The sequence below is a fragment of the Schistosoma mansoni genome, chromosome 6, assembly GCF_000237925.1.
Source record: "Schistosoma mansoni strain Puerto Rico chromosome 6, complete genome".
In the NCBI taxonomy this organism is placed as follows: domain Eukaryota; kingdom Metazoa; phylum Platyhelminthes; class Trematoda; order Strigeidida; family Schistosomatidae; genus Schistosoma; species Schistosoma mansoni.
In genome coordinates this window covers 17,883,635-17,906,139 of record NC_031500.1, presented here as the reverse complement: position 1 = coordinate 17,906,139, position 22,505 = coordinate 17,883,635, and the positions used below count along the sequence as shown (strand labels likewise).

Here is a 22,505-nt window from a genome sequence, read left to right as displayed (position 1 = left end):
TGAGTCAATTGAAGCTCGAGACTGGTAGGTCCTGGGTTCGTGGATGCGCACTGCTGAGGAGTCCCATAATAGGACGAAACGGCCGTCCAGTGTTTCCAGGTTTTCCATGGTGATCTAGCTTCAATTGACTCATGCTTTCTACTATGAATTATACATATGTAAACTATTCGTTGGTGGTTGGGCATACGTAACATGTGTCCAAGCCATCTCAACTAATGAAGTTTCACTACTTCATCAATCGATTTACCATCCTTAACTAGTACCCGTTTCTTAACAACTGTATTAATTATTCGTATTATTTACCTGCATTTCCTTAAACAATTTCTTAATTTCAAATTATCAAATCCTCCTTGAAAGAAAGCCAAATAAACAGTGAAGAAAATATTGTTACATGTAAATAAACGAAATCTGACTTAAGTTCCTTTTTGTTTACTTGAATCTTCTCATTGATGTTTAGGACTGCAATTGATCAGTCTCTTATTGGCATATGTGTATACTGGGCGTATTGTCTCGATATTGTTTTAATTCACAAGTATTCTAAGCAAAGGTGGGCAGTGGCGAGCAGTGGAATCCAGGACGCGCATTTTGTCCCTAAATAACAAGATCGGAAGAGTTTAAAACTTCACTCCATTGTACAAGCAAATAGCTATCAGGACCCAATTATCTAAGTGGATAACGTAATGTCGTTTAAAGCGAACAGTACTGGGTTCCAATCCTTAAGTGAACATCAACTCCAAGATGCAAATACATCCAGCTGTCGAATCTCAAATAAGATGAAGCGAAGCGCATCTTGGATTCCACTGTTAACCACCTATTCATCTTTTTTAAAATTTCAACTTGCAATTATTTATTCAATAATATCTAATCATTATGACCTAATTTCTTTCTATCCTTTCTATTTCCATCATTATATTGTTATCCTTCTATTCTTTGTTTATTCTCTATTCATAGATGAAGTATTTTATGTTTGTCATATCATTGAATCTTATTGGTTACATAATAGTTGCTATCGATTATTATGTATAAATTGGCCAGTAACAGAGGTAACTATTAATATACCTATTGGATATCATGTCAATGTCCGTTTAAAAGATTCTGAAGGTAAGAGTTATTCAATGATTAATTAATTTAATTAATTGTAAGTAGAGAATGGAATCATAATGATTATAGGCTTAACTGAGATTGATATCTAACTATTCTATTTGGTTTATATTAGGGATGAAAATAAGGCATTAGAATTGAACCAATCACATTTGAGTAAGTTATTTTTGAGTTTTCCCGCGAAATTCAAAGATGGATATATATACTGACTGATAGAATGTAAATGAATCAATAGTACTTATCATTTATTGGTTGCTAAGTAGTTACCAATGTCATATTTTTCAGGCCCTTCTTAGTGCAGATAGAATTCTATCAATCAAGTTACAAGTGAATACTAGTCTGAGTAACTAGACATGGGTGTGCACTATGTTGAAATGTAAGGTGATGGTTGCTGATACGTCTTGTTTATTGTCGTTTTTCCCCGTCGCCACTGATACGTCTTACTGATTGAACGCTATATTCGGATCTTAAGCTAGTCTCGTAAACCCCATGCTAGAACTACACAGCGACTTGAACACGAGAGAAAAGGCGTAAAATATGTGAGAAGCACACTACTCCAAAGGCTCGTTTAAGTACAGAAAAAAAAGGGTTTTTATAGTATTTTAGAAGTCCTTGGGTTTACTGAAAATCCAGAATACTACTCAACATAGTAGCAGTGTAGTTATCAGCCAATCAGAACCTCTACATGTGACTTTTCATTTTCGTGATATTTCTAGCAAAACTTCTAATCAAACGCTGATTGGTTAGAATGCTTCTTAATGTATCCTGAGCTTGTCATGTCGATTGCGAGAAATTTGCAGGATCATCCCAATAGTTGCAAATAGTCGATAAGAAACTCTGAACCTAAAGTTTCTTGCGATTCAGCACTCATCAGTAAGATGTACCTGTAATCTTTGAGATAACTAATGCTCCCTGATGGATTCGATCCTATGTCACCCAGCTTTACAATCAGAGATATTATTACTGAGATATCTGAGCCGCAACTGACCTCATATAAGACTGAAATGTATTTACAATTGGTTACTGGGTAGTAACAATGTAGGGTATTATAATTTACTGCAGTATAATGAGAGAATAAATCAACTAGATATTAAACGAAATAGTTGAAGTGTTAGTAGTATTACTCATGGCTGGTGTACTAAATACAGTAATAAATGAAACATGTTACGCCTGAAATTCAATAAATGATTTAAAATGAGATAGATCTAAGATTCTTTTAATCGTGGCCAGTGGAGCTAATCCATGTCAGGTAGAGACAGGTATCTACTTCAGTACAATGGAAGTTGGTCACGCAATTTCGTGGATTGGTTGGGGTTAGACATGAACACCGCTGGATGCCGGCTCAGTGATCTATCGGTTGAATGCTCTGCCGTGAGACTGGTAGGTCCTGGGTTCGAATCTCGCGAGTACGGGATCGTGAATGCGCACTGCTGAGGAGTCCCACAATAGGACGAAACGGCCGTCCAGTGGTTTCAGGTTTTCCACGGTGATCTAGCTTCAATTGACTCATGATCTTAACTATGTAGAATCCTTTTAATCGCTTACACTCAACTCTGGAAACTCAATTGAGAATTCTGTACATTCCAATGTTAGTTTAATTCACAGTAGATGTTTTTATGAACTGATATCATTGTATTTACAATTGGTTTCTGGGTAGTTACAGTATTACTTACTTACTTACGGCTGTTACCCCTCGTGGAGGAGCATAGGCCGCCATCATTATTTATTATTATTTACTATCATTATTATTGATTCATTTCATATTGTTTGTATTTGTTACTCCCCCCATTCAGGTAATTATGTAATCAGACCTTATACACCAGTATGTAATGATTTGACATTCACATCAATTATCAATAATGATTGTCAACAAGAAAAAAGTGCAAAGAAATTTTGTTTGTTAATTAAAATCTATCCAGATGGTGAATTTTCTAAACTTGTGAATAATCTATCTGCAAGTAAGTTATTCCTTGTTCTTTTTCATATTGTCTCAGTTAATCAGTCAGTCAGCTCCAACGTAGGACTAGGCATATATATGCATCGGTCCAAGTTGCCATATTGTCTATATATAGAATATCTTAAGGTAATTATAATTGACTGATGTCTTAATAGCATACTGGCCATCATGACAAGTTATGATAATGTTTTCCCTATTGTGATGTGTAATACTTATATCGGTAGATATAAGTAATTGTTATAACGTGTGAGTGCGTGCGTGCCCTGTTTGATATATGAACTTGCTGATTCCCGCCAATGAGAGAAGAGCGAATTATCGATCGGAGAAATGATACACAAAGGCCGTACGAGCAGTCTTGAGTACTTATCAGTCCTTCTTTCTGCTTAGCCCAGCCAGTTAAGTCTAGAACACCAATAACAGCCTCTGCAATATGGATCATTATTGTCAAACATACTGGGTTTATATACCAAACAAATTAACCACATCGTACCAATAAAATAGAAAATAACATGTGTACAAGATTTGGCCAAATGTGGCAGTGAATAGGGGGAACAGTAATGAATAGACCAGGGATAACTCAAGAATGGTAAATTGTATAATAACAGTCTATGGGTCAAAATAAAGCTTATAATAAGAGGAACACGAATATGAATAGTTTAGTTAGTTAACAATTATACAATAGAAAATATACATATCACATTTGTCCATAGATAGTCCTCAGAGTTACCATTCATAATTCTCTACGGGATATAACAAAGACAAAGAATGAATTCATTTACTCTACTGTGATTAATTCTAAATCTATCCTTTCACACATATTCTGCAGCAATTCGGAAGACTCCCACGAGCATTCCATGTACCTAGATAAATGATTCCTCTGGTTGTCAGAAGGAGCATCGGCCTCGTGGCTTCCGAAGGTACTCGGCTTTCACTATGAGGCGTCATAACTCTTATAAATGAAGATGTTCTGACTCCCAGGGAAAAGTTTCAATGGTTTGAATATTTGTTGCTGGTCAGCGTTTTTTGTAGCGAGTTAGTTTTCTACAGGATGAGGTTGCTAACCCCCATGCCTAACCCTCCTCCTTTATCCGGGTTTCGGACCAACAGTAGCTCCCAGAGCGGCTACAGACAGAGTTTTCACACATATTACTTCAACTAAAGTGATAAACATTTTATTATGATTGAATTCGATATAATTCTATAATAATCGGTTAAGTGCTCTGGAGCGAAACTGTTAGATCCCAGGTTTGAATCTCGCAAGGCAAGGTCGTGGATGCGTACTGTTGAGGAGTCTCACAATAGGAGGAAACGGCCGTCCAGTGTTTCCAGGTTTTCCTTGATGGTCTAGCTTTAATTGACTCATGATCTTACCTATATAATATTTATCTATTTTCCTTGTTTAATTAAATATTTTTCTTTTTCTTTTTTTAATTTTCAATAGATGATACTATTGAAGTAAGCCTACCAATAGGTAATTTCAATAGTAATCTAATCAAACCAATCATTTATCATAATAATAATGAATCAAAACTATCCTATGTTATCATGTTAGCCGGAGGTAGTGGTATAACACCCATGCTACGTATAATTCATTATTTATTTACTGGGAATCGTCCAAATTTACAAACGTTTAAATTACATCTAATTCATTTTATTCGTAGTCAAATTGATCAAATATTAGTTTCTTATTTTGCATCATTACATAATCATTTCCCAAATAAGTAAGTTTAATAATTATTCCTAAGATTTATACAATCAGAACTTTGCTATTAATCAGTTGGATACATACTGATGTCAATTATTAGTTAATACCGTACTCATTGCTAAACTTCGGACAGAGCAATAATGCGCTCTCAAATGCCCTGGTACGGCCGAGAGTGCGGAGAGTCCGCTATCCCACTCGAAACGCTCTCAGATGGCCATACGTATACGGACGCTGTTATGGAAGTCCTACTCACTGCCTTCCTGTTATGGAGATGTTGTTTAAGAAATCGAGAGGACGAAAAGCGAATGTCCGGTGCTTTAACCGGGTTGGTGGATATGGAGGATCCATCTAGGAGAGCTGGGAGTCCCTGATTCAAAACTAATGGTGTACATGGGCTCCAGTATCCTGAGGGAACAAATGGCGTATGAATGAATCGTTGGTCACCGGCTACCATGGGACTGTATCTTCTCACGATGCTCCACTGCCTTGTGGATCAGATCTGTAGGTCAAAGGCTACGGGTGTGGCCTCTTAAGAAAACCACCTGCTTCAGTGTGGGCATCTGGGCAGTATCACAGCCCTCACAGAAATCATCCATGGTAGTCTATCTTTAATTGACTCATGATTTGAACTATGAAAATATTGAAATCTCCACAAAACCCCTTTTGATCTAAAATCGTTCTTTTTCAGCAGATGATTTATTTTATCATATTTTCGTTTCTTCTTAGACATTATTACAACAATTTGAAAAAGTGAATCATTTTGTTTTCCTATAGATTTTCAATTACTCACGTTCTATCTGAACCATTATGCATATCTGACGATAATGATGATAATAATAATAATTGGTTGTATGGACATATAACTGATGAATTATGTCGTCAATGTTTTGATAAAGAAATAATTGACAACTTTGAATCACAAACAATTTGTTTAATATGCGGTCCATCTGGTTTTAATGATACAGCTTTCAAGTGAGTACATTACATAGTATTGCTTTCAATCAATTCTTGAGGACTATTCAAAGATAACGTTGTTCGTTTTTTCTTTCTGTGGAAGTGTTTACAAAGTTCCAAATATTGGTTTACACAATTTAAGAGGAAACACATTGTTATGAACTATGTTATTACGAATCAGCAACTCTTATTGTTTAGTATTCTTCAGACACCTAACTTCACTCGACAAGTCCCCAAATCAGAACACGATTGAACGGGAACGTAATTAAATTTCGAGTAAACAAGATTGAATGGGAGTTAAAATCGCAATAAGAGTCTTTTCCAAGCACCCGCTAGTGTTACTTGATCAGTCAATAGCCGACCAGCGTTCTTCAACACAATCCTACACGAAACAGGTTTTAATACAATCTATATCCCGCTGACATACATGCAGTTGATGAATTTCATGCAAAACGGAAAAAAGCGTTCTGAATCCCACTGTCAGGCACAACCCATTTACTTTAAATATCGAAGCGATCTACAGTTTACATATATATCAACAAAGCCTTAAAAAAATTTGGTCTTGTATGTCAGCAACAAGAAAATTCACATCCCTACTGATAACGTTGATGATTTTGTTCATAAGTAAATCAATCCATCCAGAGAATACATATCAACGAAAACCAGGATCTAAGCTAGTGAATGCATTTGTGCCATTCGGAACCATTTTGGAAGTGTATCACTCAATCTGTAACGGTTAGTTATGATGATCACATGGACTCCAACCAGACAGTCTAGACTTGTTATTATGACTCAGTTAAACTTTCAGTGAGCTGATGGGCCTATACCGTGTCTTGTTTTGGTTGCTCCTTTCTTTCTTCCACTTTACTCCTATGCATGATGACGTTCGTCGAGGTAGGCGGTGGTTGGACTTATACAATACATGTCCCAGCCACTTCAGGTTGTAAAGATCCACTATCTCATCAACTAGTTCCTCAGTTATACTTTGCACTCTGTCCCTAACCTCAACATTGCTCACTTGGTGATCCCAAAAGTGCGGGCGATGCTTAGGAGGTAGGTACTCACGAATGGATATACTAATGACCTACATATATCCGCTATTCCTAATGGTCACACTTCACATCCATAAAATAGAACAGAACTTATGCACATTAAATCCATCGTTTGATCGATGGATGGTCATCTCATCTACTTCATTATACATGTATACTTGAGTAGGAAAATTGCATATCACTATGGAGTTCGGACACCACCGAATAACAACATATTCATAGAATGTATATTATATAATGGTCAAATTTTACTTTCTTATTCCTCTTTGTTTAAATTGATTTTAGACTAACAAATCAATGGTCTATTCCTAAAGAACGTGTACATATCTTCAAAGGATGAAAACAAGATGCTGTATTCTGTCATAGTAATAGTTCACGTACATTGTATGGCATATTCCTATTTCGTTTACTTCCATGACGATACATGTATATATCATGAATCTCGGAGCTGTATTTCCCATAGCAACTAATTTATGTCACTATGATGAAATCATACTTTGTGCTAATGTGTACATATATACATAAAAATAGATATACAGACACACACTTAGTAAAGTGATCTCCATCTGTTGTAAAATGAACAAGAACACAATCGGGGACAACTAAATATATTTCAATACAAAATTATAGAATCTCTAAGTGAGATCTGAGAACTATACAGTAAATACTTCATTTACAAAATATCCATCAATTGTCTCATACTTCATTGTTCCTTCATTTTCAAATCAATCACTCTCTGTTCTTGTTCTCTTCTATTCGATCTTCTCAACTTTCTGCTGCCAAGCATTCCATCACTTTCGATTAGTGATATATACTACTTCAATCTGTCGATATCAGTAGTACACACTACAGTTGTAGCTATTATTATTATTGTGGATTTGAATGATTATTTTTGTTTTAACTCAGTTATTTAGATCAAATATTTCTATAGGTTAGAAACAATTTCAGTAGTTTGTTACTATTAAAAAAAAATTCTTTTGCATTTCCATTCCTTAGTGCTTTTGTTTCATTTGTATTATATTCATATAAGATAAATTGTATTACTTGTTAAATTGGATACAAAAGAAAAGTATCCCCCCCCGACAAGGGGTATTAATTTTTGTTTATTGAAGCTTTTGATGATCACACGAATAGAATTTGATGATCAAGAGCGCAAAACTATCTGTAAACAAAATCAGAAGGGGGTGATCTAGCTTCAATTAACTCATGATCTCAACTATATAAAAATAATTGCTCAAATCTCCACAAGACCCCCCTTCTGATAATGATCAGATGCTCACTACTGACTGGCTCCTTGAGGTAATTCCTGGAGTTGTAGTGAGAAGTCGTGACCAGTGGAGCTAATCCATGTCAGGTAGAGACAGATATCTACCTCAGTACACTGGAAGTTGGTGGCGCAATTTCGTGGATTGGTTGAGTTTAGACATTAACACCGTTGAATGTCAGCTCAGTGGTCTATTGGTTAAGTGCTCTGGCGCGAGACTGGTAGGTCCTGGGTTCGAATCTCGCGAGTACGGGATCGTGAATGCGCACTGCTGAGAAGTCCCACAATAGGACAAAACGGCCGTCCAGTGCTTTCAGGTTTTCCATGATGGTCTAGCTTCAATTGACTGATCTCAACTATATAAAAAAATGCAAACAGAATGTTGTTATATCACTAAAATATATGAAATGCATTACAAACATCAGTTCGTAAGGTGTCCATAGTGTCTATTGTGTTCGCACAATTAAGGATATTTAAAATTATTTACGACATATAATAAGCAATCGACAGTACATAACCGTGTCAATTATAATTTCTCCAGCTATTCCTACTACTTAGTATTATTGGGCACCAATTCACTCAATATGTCCCCAAATCAAAACACGGTTGAACAGGAACGAAATTATATTCCAAATAACAAGGGTAGATGGAAGTAAGGAAGCATAATGAGAAAAACGTTAGTATATTTATAGTTGTTATATGAGGAGATTCTAGAGTCTTCTCCAAGTATCCACTAGCGCTGATTAGATATAAAAATAGCCATTCAGGGTGCACCAACACAATACTGCACTGAGTGTGCTTTAATCCAATCTATATTCTGCTAATGGCTCCCCTTTGAGCAGATTCGTAGGATCTGGTGCTAGGGTTCAACTGCAACCGCGTGACTGACTTGTGCATTCGATTCATACATCGTCTAGGCAATAAAGAAATGGTATCACTCTTTTCTTGCACAGAAATCGGATGTATGGATTTACACTTTTCTTCACGTGGTTGGAAACCATACTCTAACACTCGGTTAAGAACCTGATGTAGTCAACTAGGAAGTTCGCTGTTAGTTGAACCCATAACTATGATATCATCTAGATAAGCTGCTGTATCAGATATACCTGTTAGCATCGCATACAATATTTGTTGAAAGATGGAGGGTGCTCTCTTCATGCCAGATAGTAGCTGGGTGTATTTAAATAACCCTCGATGAGTGTTAAGGGCAAGAAGCTTTCTACTGTCTTCATCTACTTCCACTTGTAGATAGGTATTGGAAAAGTCTATTTTCGCGAAACATGTTCCACCATTAAGCTTAACAAACAGGTCTTCAGGAACCGGTAGGGAACATTGACATACATCCAATGCAGTATTTAAAGTGGTTGAGAAATCGGCACATATGTGCTTAGTTCCATTGGCCTTTATAATCACTGCGATCGGTGCGGCCCGTGAAGAGTAATTGACTGGTTGGACTACATCAGCTTGTTGCAAAAGATTGAGTTCCTGGTCGACTAATTCAAGAGCAGCATACGGTACAGGACGTCTCGGTTGAAAAATAGGTTTGGCATCTGGTTTCATTGGTAAGTGAGCTTTCATCTTGATACAGTGGCCAAGGCTATTCTGAAAAACAGGCAAACTTCCTCTTCAATTTTTCTAGCAACCTTTCAACTGTCTTTCTTCAAGTACCGGGGTATCCAATGATGAACACGACACGTTGCAGACACTGTTAATCCGTTATTCCAAGTTTTTCTAGCATATCTAAGACCAAGGTTTGGCAGCTTTGTTAAATAACGTATTCCTGTACAGTTAGTTCCATTGTGAGAAAATTCACATTGTAATTTGCCAACCAGTCTTAGCACTCCTCCAGATTCGCTTTTAGCAGTTTCGTTACATGGTTTCATTGGTAGTTTCCCAAGCAGGTTATACGTTTCTCTAGACACTGGGATGAAATCAAATGCCGTGTCAATTTGAACACGAGCTAATATACCGTTAATCTGGATAGTAGCATGTCATAGTATGTTTGAAAGATTTCTACCACAGAGAGAGATTTAGAGTCAGCTGATTTCACCACATGTTGAGGATGTTTATGTTTGTTCTTGGGCTGGGACTTACGATTTGGTGGACAATGACCTTCTTTATGTCCATGACTGTTGCACACCTGACATTCATGCTTCGTAAATGGACAGAATCGTACGTAATCCCAATCATTGCATTATTAGCAGGCAGTCGTTGGTTTGTTACAAGCTGTTATTGGCTTCTGAGATTTCAACCTAGTAATAGCATTGATACTATTTATTTGAACACATAAATATTGGTAAAAAAGGACACCAAATACATATGTGCCGCATAAGTCACTTGATTTTTGTGTGGGCTGTGATACTGTCCGGGTGCCCAGATCGAAGCAGGTGGTTTTCTTAGAAAGCCACACCTGGAGCCTTTGACCTAAAGATCTGATCCACAAGGCAGTGGAGCAACGTCAGGAGATACGGTCCCATGGTAGCTGGTGACCGACAATTATTTCATACCCCATTTGTCCCCTGACGATCCTGGAGCTCATGTGAACAATTTGTTCGCAATCAGGATTCTCCAGCTCCCTTAGACCTTCCATACGCATTGACACTACTGCAGGTCGTGTCTGATGTTTTGTAGCCGTTTACACTAATCTGTCAACGTCCTGAGTGTGATGTTTCGAACTTGATCCAGTCGAGTCAAAAGTCTAGTTTTAATCTCAGCATCTTGTGATGACTGGAGAGCTTTGAAGAATATTAGGCATTCAAATTGGTATTTTGTCAATGAGCGCAACTTGAACCGTTCACAATCTCTGTTGACGACAAAAGGGTCGGGATTGATTGTCAAGTATTAAAAATGCTTGAACCAAGAAACGCTAGCTTGGTTATGTTTCCAAATTGTAGTCATTATTGGCGGTACACATATAGCTGATATGGCCAACGGTGGAGAGAAGCGTCTTTCCCTCTTAAAGCACTCTCACATGACCATGTGTTTATAACCCGTGACAAGGAAGTCCTACTCATGCGGCGGATATGATGTTTGAGAAATTGAGAGGACGAGAAGCGAACGTTCGGTATTCACACTGGGCTGACGAATACCAAGGGTCCATGGTGTACATAAGCTCCGAGATCCTGGGGCAGTCTTGCCCAAATGCCCTAAGGATTAAACCTTTAGATCGAAGTCTCGGATAGTGGCCCTCTAAGGAAGCAGATTGTTTCGGTTTGAACGTATAGGAAATATCCCAGTCCAAACGTTTTGTTTCGTGTGATATATGCTGTTTTCGGTGTCTAGCCATGCCAGATTTTACGCGTATTAAATAGAAATAAATAATCAACCAGTAAAAATTATATCATCTAGTTCACAGAGTAAAACCATATTCTCTTCAGATAATGTCTTTGCTTCCTCTCTATTCATCACATCACTAACCTGTAGTTAAATATGCTCGCTAATAAGTCTTAACTATAAGTTGTAAATTAACTTAAAAACCTTGAAACTGATTCAGTAATATTTTTTATATAGTTGAGATCATCAGTCAATTGAAGCTAAACTACCATGGGAAACCTGGAAGCACTATTGTGGGACTCCTAAGCAGTGCGCATCCACGATCCCGCCTTGCGAGTGAGATTCGAATCCAGGACCTACCAGTTTCGCGCCAGAACACTTAACCAATAGACCACTGAGCCGGCATCCAGCGGTGTTAATGTCTAACCTCAACCAATCCACGAAATAATAATTGTCCAACATCTATGAAAACTGATAATCGTAGTCATCATAAATCAATATTTGGGAACCAATGGAAATTTCGACAGAAAAGTCAATTATCAGACTACATCTCAATGCTTCATATAATTAAACACTCCTGTAACGAGATATTTAGAATAGCCAAGAAAAAAGTTATTCGCTATCCAACTGAAAGTATGGTAGTACCGGTTGACTTTTAACATCAACACTCTTGTCATCTAAATATAAAATGGAAGAAAAAGCAGCCAAGTAATCTAAAATTTATTCTAATCGTTTTAGTGAGGGTCAGGGAGATAAATACAAAAATGATTGTGATTATTATTATACAAATGATTATGTACTAGTTTTATTCACAGCAGTAGTAGTAGTAGTAGAAGTATGTGTTACGTTGTTATGTGTCGCCAGTTGATCAGCTTTTAATAGGAATTCTTTTGCTTTCAATTCATCTATTTCAACACCATCACCATTGGAGTACATTTTTGCAATATTACGACAACAGAGTTCATGACCCAATTTACAACCCTCCATCCATGCTTTGAATGCTTCAACACGTAGACGATTACTATCATTACTACCAGTAGGATTAGGAGACTTTTCTGAATTAGTTGATTTGTCATTATCTTTAGCTAATACCATTGCTGCACCACCAAGATGAAAACAACTTTCTGGTACTTTATTTTGACAACCTAATTCGAATAGTGGCATTGCAACAGATAAATTTGGTGCATGACTAGCTATACCATCAGCAACTAGGCGCCCAGCAGCCTGTTTCATAAAAGGAAAATAGAAGGCAGAAATTTGTTTTACAGAAAGTGAATTTATCAAAACTACGGTAACTATTAAGAGCTGATGGAGTAAAAGTCTTATAAAATATTTGCTTAGAAAAATGCTACAGAAGATTTGCAGCTCAGATAGATGCTTTTGGCAATACTGTAGTGGTTGGTACTATGTCAAGCTAGATTTCAACCTCCTCACCTATTCGCTTATCAACCCTGACTGTTTTCATACAATCGTATGTGTATAGATTGCTTACCCTATTCATTACGTGTCTGTAACTTATTTTTTATCTGACTATAAATATTGAATCACGTTTGGTTAAATCAAGTTTAAATCAAATTGCGCATCATTTCGTCTTGCTTTGTTTGCCTGATTGTCTGTTCAGATCAATGAGTGTACGAAATAAACATATTCAAAATCCGGCCTAGTATTTAATTCCCTTATTCACTAACGCGAATTAAGTCCATAAAAAATATACGACGGTAGCTGAGATGTACATTTTGATAACAATCAAAATACGACCTAAATGTAATCAGATTTAGAGCCACTAAAATATTGTGTTCACGGAGACAGATGGTTTAACTGTGATCTCATCGTCATTCTGGACATCTTCAGCACTTATCTAACGCAAAAGGGAGCCTTTCAGTCCCGTACATCATCAGTGGAATAACTGAGAAGCTCACTTTTACATGAAGCAGATGCTGAATACGTCCAGGATTACAATGAAGGAACAGAAATCGGAAAAGTCAGTCATTTGTTTTCTCGGGAAATCTTCAACCAGAATCAACTATAAGCAATGAATATTCAAGTTGCTAGTCTGAGGTTTCTAAACTATGCAAAACAGACCTCATTCTGATAACAGTAGTAACAAATAAACTTGTGGTGCTGATCTGACTACTTAAATCCTGTCTGATGGCTAATGTTAAGGCTGAGAACAGGAATGTTGAGTCGTTATATCTGTGAATACACCGTGGTGTCATACCAGGCACAAAGCTTGCAACCGATTAACAAATTGTTTGCATTTTTCTGTCCAGTTAATGATAGTATACTAATGTATTTATTCACTGCCTCAGTTACCGTGGTACAGCCGAGAGTGGGGAGAGTTCCTTCTCTCTCTAGAAATGCTCTCACATGGTCACACGTATACATTCTCTGCCAGGGAATTCCTACTCACTGCCTTCTTGCCATGGGAGTGTTGTTTAAGAAATCGAGGACGAAAAGCGAATGTCCGGCGCTTTAGCTGGGTTGATGGATACAACGGACTCACTTAGGGTAGTTGGAAAACTCTGATTCCAAACGAATGGTGCACATGGGCTCCAGTATCCTGAGGAAACAAGTGGCGTATAAACCTATTGTTAGTCATCGGCTTCCAAGGGACTGCATCTCAATGACGTTGCTCTACTGCCATTTGGATTAAACCTTCAGGTCAAAGGTTCGAGGAGTGGCCTCCTAAGAAAACCACCTGCTTCGGTTTGGGCACCCGAGCAGTATCACAGACCTCACACAAATCAAATTAGATTTGTGTGGCGCATATATATATCTACTTCCGATTGCGTCTAAACTATTGGCTTCTGTCATTCTTCGTAGGTTGTTGAAAATCCGAGATTGTGTCACGAAGAGCAGGTTGGTTTTCGTTCTGGTCGAGGATGCATTGATCACATCTTCAGCCTCTGTTAAATGTTTGAACACCGTCATACTTATCACGGGCCGACAATCGTAGTGTTTCTTGATATTAGAGCTGCCTTTGATTCGCTGGGCAGGACTGTTCTCTGGGACTGTCTTTTGAAGAAGGGTGTGTCTGAGAATTTTATTAACATCTAAAATGCCCTGTATACAAACACCTCAGGCAGAGTGAGGGCATACAACCACTTTTCTCCATTGTTCCTTTCAAGCAGTAGGGTTAGGCAGGGTTGCCCAGTCTCTATGCTTGTGAAACCTGGCCTCTCCGAGTTGAGGATGTTAGATGACTCTCTGTGTTCGATCATCGTTGTCTCCGAAGGATCGCTGACATCCAGTGGCAACACCATGTTAGTAATGCAGAGGTTCGGCATCGTGTGTTCGGGCACAGAGAGGATAATCCAATTGGTGTCGCCATAATGAAACATCGACTTCGGTGGCTTGGACATGTTTTACGAATGTCGTCCCAGAGGCTTCCACGTCGTGCATTATTTGCCGACCCTGGGACTGGTTGGAAAAAGTAGAGAGGTGGTCATTGTATGACATGGTGTGGTAAGAAATAAAGCTGCAAAGGGCTAGCTTCTGTTAGTCCTTCACGACTCCCTGGTTGGGGTCCGAGAGATGGTGCATCACTGTGGCTAGAGACGTTATCAGATATGGCTCAGAATAGAAGCCATTGGCGATCCTGCCCGTAACATTCCCTTACTTTTTTCATAAAAAGTGGTTGTAAACCCTTTAACTGAAAGAATCCTTCTAGTTGTACCTTCTCGTTTCCCCCATTATTATTTTTATTATTACACTGATAAACACTAACCCGTGGTTGTTATTGTTCTTTCTTTTTTTCCTTATGCGCACCTTGACTTCTTTTTCTCTTCCCATTCTCATTCCTCTGTGTGGTGCATATATATCTGGTGCCCCCTTGTACTAATATTTATGTGTTCAAATACATAACATAAACAAATAACCACACTAGGGATAGGGTAAAAAACACAAGCGAAGCACATAGGTAACAGCGTTCATTTAAGCAGAAGGATGGAAACAGGAAACTAGCAACGTAAGATATTTAGGCTCGAAAGACACTAAGCTCAAGTCTATATAAAATAAATTACTCAGGTAAGTTATACGAGTTATTTTAGGGATTCCGTATTTTCAACAGATTAGGTAGTTTGTTTTCTAATATACTGTCCAAATAAATTACATCCCCTTGTAACTACTGTGACTGGATCAACTCCGGACAACTAATCAAGTGCGGTCACGAGCCTCACTATTATATAGTTTTATAGTGGGGTTTAAGTAATCTATGTGGTCCTCGTGTTCATATTACGATGAGAATTCACTATCTGCGTGAGCATCGGTTAACCGAAAGTCCTTGAGATATAATTGTTTTTGATCTATTCAAGATGCTTTAATCGTTTCAAAATCTTTTGACCCGAATATTTCACTGAAAATTGTAAAAAGGTCCATCAACAAACCGTTTTTATTTATTCATTTATTTAAACATATAAATATTGGTACAAGGAAGCACTCATTAGATTTGTGTGAGGGCTGTGATACCGCCCAGGTGCCCAAACTGAAGCAGGTGGTTTTCTTAGGGGACCACACCCGGAGCCTCTGACCTAAAGGTTTGATTGACAAGGCAGTAAAGCAACGTCGGGGGATGCAGTCCCATGGTAGACGGCGACCAACGATTGATTCATACGCCATTTGTTCCCTTAGGTAACTGGAGCTAGGCCATGTGCACCATTGGTTTGGAATCAGGGTTTTCCAACTCCCCTAGGTGGACTCTCCGTGTCCACCAACCCGGTTAAAGTGCCGGCATTCGCTTTTCGTCCTCTCAATTTCGTAAACAATACCCCCACCACGGCTTGAAACACGTTCAACATATGGTATCATGAAATAGTAAGCTGGGAAGGGACATAGTGAGGTGATATTTTGGTGTAATACTACATACTGAACTTGAACTAAACATTAAAGTACATATAGGAAGAAAATCTTTTAAGAAGTAGATAGTTATACTAAGGCTCATGCGGATTAATGAGATTTACATCATATGTGGTGAAAATATGATCTAAACCTTTTCAAAAACTTGAAATTTGTCCAGTAATCTATACAATTAACAATTTCTTATTCCAAGATCAGTTATCACAGCAGAAATTCAATCATAGCACGGGCGACAAGATCATGACTATCTACAAAGTGAAATATAAACATCATTTAAGTGTGTTCTTGACAATTCATAAGAATTAAGAACTCAAGATCGCCGCCCCATTGTTGTCAGATAAAGTGGCGAGATAACTTTTTCTTTGCAAACAGTGTTTTGTCATCTGAATGGTAATGCAGATTAAACAGAAAGATATTAAATATTTGGCCTTAAAAACTCATAGACAAAACTTTCAACATACTTGACAACATTTCCCCTGTTTTCCTGCCTTACAACCATGTTCGAATGCACGGAAAGCCTCGACTGGATCTCGCAATATACCTCTATCGCCAATGACTTTTAATGACCCATATCGATAGCAACTGTCTCCATAATTACGCTTGAAGCAATTTTCTTTCAGAATGTCTGCACCGTTGGTAACTAGCTTTTTATAATTACTGCACCATAGTGCCCATGAATGACAACCTTTATGAAAACTTTAGAGAGTTGAACACAACCTACTCACTGACGGGATTGTTTTCACGTATACAACTATATTCAAAACCCAATCCCAGATTTTTCATATAGTCATGCATTTCCTCGGGCGTCTTGAAGCTTAAAATCCCGGAATCAGTCATTTCTAGACAAAAGCAAAATATGCAATAATTAGCAAACATTGGTGGTTGTTGTTCTTTAAGGGTTATTATTAAATAAGACAAGTTATGGATTTGGATCACAACATATATGTTAAGATATGAATGGTGTTATGGGTCCGAAAACTTAGTTTATAATGTGCATTTGTTGCCGCACCTTCCTGACGGTGTTCGTGCATTCCCCTTCGAGACAAATCAAGAAATCAGTGTATAGCGGGTATGCTGTTGCCAAGTAAGCAACTCAGCGTTTCGGAGAGAAAATGTTTTTCTGTGATAGGCTTCAAGTGAACATTTTGATTCATAGTACCTCAATAGCCGGTAAGGTGGACCCATGCAAACAAGAATACTAAAATAACTTTGTTTCAGCCGGATAATGTGGTACTAGTACACGGAAAGCCTCATTTAGTCACTGATGTAAGGGAGAATGGATTAATGAAATTCAGGTAATTCACAGACTCATGCAATTACTTTAAAGACCCCTTCTTTCCTAGTGATATAAGAATATTCATGTGCTTGGTGGTTAGTCATGAACACAAATGGGTTTCCATTAAGGATATCGGCCGTAAAAGTATTGCCCTTAATTGTGTTCATTATTTAGTTATTGTTCCATTGTTACATACTTTTATGTGAATGTATTTTGTTTTACTTGTACTGAAAGTATGACCATAAACCATTTCCTTACCCACTATTTAATATTTTGCCCTCTAACAAACAATACTTGATTGCAGACGTACCAAGCAAGAAGCAGCTTATGACTGCAATCAAGCAGTGTTGTGGGGAAAGGACTTTGTTTCTAGCCAACTCTGGTGTCTCCTCATTTGAGGATAAATCTTTCTCCTTTTACTAAAGATTTCCGTGAGGAGGTACAATACAATGAGTCTTATCTCATTTTCTCCTACTTCGTCTGCGCACGGAGTATTATTTTCCCCCAAATGCCCTGGTACGACCGAGAGTGGGGAGAGTTCGCTATCCCTCTAGAAATGCTCTCACATGATCACATGCAGACAACTCCCAGGGAAGTCCTACTCACTGCCTTTTCGCGGCGGTTGTTTACGAAAATGAGAGGACAAAAAGCGAATGTCAGGCGCTTTAACCGGGTTGGTGGATATGAGGGGTCCACTTGGGGTAGTTAAAAAACTCTGATTCCAAACGGATGTTGCACATGGGCTCCACGATCCTGACGGAACAAATGACGCATAAACCAACTATCGGTCACCGGCTACCATGAGATTGCATCTCCTGACGTTGATCCACTACCTTTGTTAGCGGGACATAGATTGGATTAAAGCATGTTTCATGCATGATGGTGTTGCTGCGCACTGATTGGCTAATTCCAAACCAATAAGCCCTGGCAAATTATTGGAGAAAAATCTAGAAGCTTCTTATTTATATGCTATAAATATATGAACGTTATTCAAACTAGTGATTCCTGTTCAACGTGTTCTGATTTTGGGGTCTTGTTGAATGTCATTGTATAAGAATACTAAGCAATAGGAACAGCTGGGTCGTTTATATAGCAAAATACAATTATAACAACCTTGTGTATTAGACCTCTAAGTCAAAGGCTCGGGGTGTGGCTTCCTAAGAAAACCGCCTATTTTGGTTTGAGCACTCGGATAGTATCCCAGCCCTTACACATATCGAATGACTTATGTCGAGCATATCTATTTGGTGCCTCCTTGTACCAATGTTTATGTATCTAAATAAATAAACTATCCAACGGAGCTTTTTGATATGCAGATGCAAAACAGTGACAAACCTCATGACAATTGGTCAGTCCCGAAGTGTAAGGTTATACACGAGTGCGGTGAGTCACAAACATAAAAACGATCATTTCCTATAGATAGCCTCCAGTCTGCAAAGGACTTGTTGGTTTCCTTCAAAAAATTAGATGTTTACCGTACAAACAGTTCGACGGACGAAAACACCTTGCCACTAAACACTGAGAAGCCAAAGAGGTCAGTACAATAATCTTAATAATATTTTGCGAAGGTGCATTGAAACGGAAAGAAGGGTTTCCTTTCAATTCCGTTGACATGGATGTGGCTGAGATACAGGCTGGAAATAGCCACGTCCAATATCCTAAATTTCGGTTATTCGACAGTGTGGCCTCGCCGATTGTCAAGTAGGCTTCTTTACTTTGTAGATGTGGCTTAGGTAGTTCGACACAATTGGATACGTTGCCATCAACGTTCGAATCTAGGCGTGTAGGCAGTGCATTAGCGGCTGAGTAAGCCACTTGTACGATCAAGTTAAGTTTTTCAGATTTGATAGACTCCATGCTGTGCTGCAGAACATATCGTCAGGTATTTCTGACTTGAGTGCAAATATGAAGTCTGGTGAGCGTGAACATCCACGGAAATTTGATTGCGGACTATTAAGTCAACAGTTCCCTTTGTCATCTGAAGAGGAACTGGGAACATTGAGCACTTGTCTTCAGTAGGAAGACATAAGGGACAGATTTGTAAGTCAACAAAACTAATTTGACCATTTGTTCGTATTACAGATGGCCATGTTGAAGTGTTTAATGAATGATAATCCTAGAACGTCGGTGTACTATGTTTTGTCATGCATCATGCCACCTGAAGTTGCCAGTCATTTCACGCTACTTCAAACTTCATCGAAAAAAGGGCACTTCAGAAGTGCAGGTTTTACGGCTACATACGAAGTAGGATGTATTTTTGAAACTTCGGGTGTATTAACTAATCGGTTCCTGTCATCGCTGGTCAACGAAAAAGACCTTGCGAAACTGTACGACATCGCGACACAAGGTTGTTTTCACGAAATGAGAGACAAATTACGAAAGCGTCATCGAAGAAAATCAGAACATGTATGTAGTAATTTGAAGTGATAATTATTATCTAGTGTTCTATAGGTACAGTACTCAGTGTTAACTAATATAAACGTAAGTAAAGCTTCACGTAGGTAATTGTGTAAAAAAAATATAATTTACATATCGTTGTAAAGTTTTCTTTAAATTTCAGAATTCCCAAGATTATTTTGATTCTCAACAGTCGAACGGGTGTTACGAAGAGAAATAATCTGTGGAATGTTTATTATGTTCGACACCGTTTGCAATAAATGTTTTTTTCAAACATGTGCTTACTTTTCTATTTGCATAGGAAACTTTTGACTAAGTTTTGAGAAAGCCTATTTGATTTTAAATGCACTTGCAATTAAGTACAAGTGCCTAATTAATAAAACATCTGTTTTTTTCTTTTGTAGATCTTTTCAAATTACAACCATAATTGGCAAATACAATTAAAATACATAACGATTGATGCTCTAGCATCTGCCAACTGCTCACAATGCTGCAAAATATGACGTTTTTTCTTTTCAATACATTTTTAACGTCGATTGCAATTGTTGTGTGGTGTTATGGAAATAAAGGCGAACACAAGAGACATTTAGGGTTATGCCAAAGGTGTGTTAAAAGTTTGATCAAAATTAGATGGATCGGTGTATATTGAAGAGAAAAGTAGATAATTCGGTGTAAATTTAGGCGAAAAGTAGGTAATTCAGCGGCACTTAAAACACAGAGACATTAAGGGGGAAATCCGCAATATTTCCCCCAGGCAGGCGAAAAAGACATTTCGGCACGATTCCTCATTATTTCGCCTTCACACTCATTTACCCCTTTTTTCCTTGAGTACGTGCACAGTGGAATTGCAATACCGTCCAGCAAAATCAGTGACCTACTAAACCTTTTAATATAGTCAATGAGCATAAATACTGAGCTAAATAGTGAGTAGAATATTAACTGTTTACTCACTATTTATAATATTTACTCACTATTGCCTAATTAGGCAAGCTCTGAATGGAAAAAAAGGTTTATGCGAAAGTCAATCTCATCTTTTACTGAATCGCCCAAGAATGTATTGAATTCCATCTGATAAAATCTTAGAGACTGAAAAATTACCACACCATCAAAACATACTTGTGAATACAAAACAGGTCTTACTGGCACGGCAAAAAAAGTCAGAGCTTTTCAAAGCCGCCCGCCGTTTCGTTTTAACGACCTTGGACGACCTGACAAGAGGCGGTCATTCCGCATTTCAGTCGTTGAGTGTCTGTTGAGTGTCTGTTGAGTGTCTTTTGAGTGTTCGTTGGATTGAACGAACATCGGGTTTTCTCATATTTCAGCCTTGTTTTGCTGCAGCAAATTCTCAAAATCAATGCGAAAAGTGTTAATTTAGCTTTCTGTGTTTTGTAGTGTATAACTTGGCTCTTTCGTTGCTTCGTAACTTGACCTGGTATACCAATTACTCGATTAGTTGTAAATTGCGCATTCGCAAGATGTTCAAACCTTAAGCTTTTTTCCGGGTGATAGGATGATCATGAATACAGTACGATAGGCTTCTGAAAACGCGCGCTATTCGAACGGGAAGTTTAGTCCTAACGTGATTTACATTTCTCAAACTTTTGCTGTGTTCTTACGCAACAAAAGTATCATATCCAATCCAAAGAATCTATTCTGAGCTATACGTTCGGTAGATTACTTCTTTTTTGTGTTTCACTCAAATTAATAGTTAACTGTGGTTTTGCCTCAGCTCACTATCGGTTTTTTTTTATAGTTTTCACGTAAAGGCTAGCTTTAGCTTATCGTTAACTGTTTTTATACATTTTTGATCGTTTTTGTTTACTGTGTGTTTTTTTATCGGTCCTAAATTTACTGCTTATATTTTTAAGACAGTCTAAATCACTAGCCATGAAAAATTCATGCAAGAGACCTGGTTGCCGTTTTGCCGTTACATCTGGCATGCAATGTGACAACTGTAAAGGTTGGTTCCATGAAGCATGTACAGATCTAACAGCAGCAGCCTATAGCAGACTCAGCAAGTCTGATCGTAGGTGGGTATGTGTTACCTGCAACGCCGATACGGTAGTTATGTTGGGTACTATCATTACTTTACTGACAGGTCTGAGAGATAAGTTGTCTAAGAATTCGGTAAATGATATCATCATGACGGGTAACAAAGCTGGAACGCATAGGGCAAATAAGAAAAAGGATACTGACAGGTCGGATATCAACGGTGCTGTTAACAGCACGAGTGATGATGTGTTGAAACTCAGCACCATCCTAACATCGACTGTCATCGACTCCCTCAGTAAACTTGGGTCCCCCGGGGAACGGTCCTTGAATGAGACAGTGGTTCCTAAAAATCCTGTAGGTGGATGGACTCACGTTAACAGGAGTAATAAAGCCCAAGCGTCCCCTCCGAAACTGAACGTCCCAAGTATCGTGCGTAAATCAATTGATGCTTTGGCCGCACAGTCTACACCCAAGACTGTCCGCCCGGTCATCACTGAGCCCAGGAATCGAAAACGCGCCTCGACATCCAAACAACAAGATACCAAACCTAGACGCCTTGGAAAACCTGGGAAAATCATTGCGGTTCGTGACGACTCTGTCATAATCATGAACCTTATTGACAACCCCGACCTTCCTCTCAGTTTGCAGGACAAAAAACGACAGATGCTCTGGGGAGAATT

General features: G+C 38.2%; 2 protein-coding genes across 2 annotated transcripts in view; one reads left to right on the top strand and one right to left on the bottom strand.

The window, feature by feature from the left end:
• Window positions 1–7,109, top strand: part of Smp_127160 (putative cytochrome b5) — a gene marked incomplete at its 3' end in the record, with an annotated part of 23,159 nt that extends 16,050 nt beyond the window's left edge. The window contains exons 8-12 of the mRNA XM_018798467.1: window positions 952–1,101; window positions 2,895–3,059; window positions 4,530–4,779; window positions 5,538–5,735; window positions 7,055–7,109. Coding sequence (XP_018653406.1) covers window positions 952–1,101; window positions 2,895–3,059; window positions 4,530–4,779; window positions 5,538–5,735; window positions 7,055–7,109 — 818 coding nt within the window. The remainder of the gene's footprint in view (window positions 1–951; window positions 1,102–2,894; window positions 3,060–4,529; window positions 4,780–5,537; window positions 5,736–7,054) is intronic.
• A 4,902-nt stretch (window positions 7,110–12,011) lies between these two features.
• Window positions 12,012–22,505, bottom strand: part of Smp_009420.1 (hypothetical protein) — a 27,732-nt gene continuing 17,238 nt past the window's right edge. The window contains exons 2-4 of the mRNA XM_018798466.1: window positions 16,886–16,999; window positions 16,622–16,845; window positions 12,012–12,530 (exon numbers count right to left, since the gene is read on the bottom strand). Coding sequence (XP_018653405.1) covers window positions 12,099–12,530; window positions 16,622–16,845; window positions 16,886–16,997 — 768 coding nt within the window. The 5' untranslated portion in view covers window positions 16,998–16,999 and the 3' untranslated portion in view covers window positions 12,012–12,098. The remainder of the gene's footprint in view (window positions 12,531–16,621; window positions 16,846–16,885; window positions 17,000–22,505) is intronic.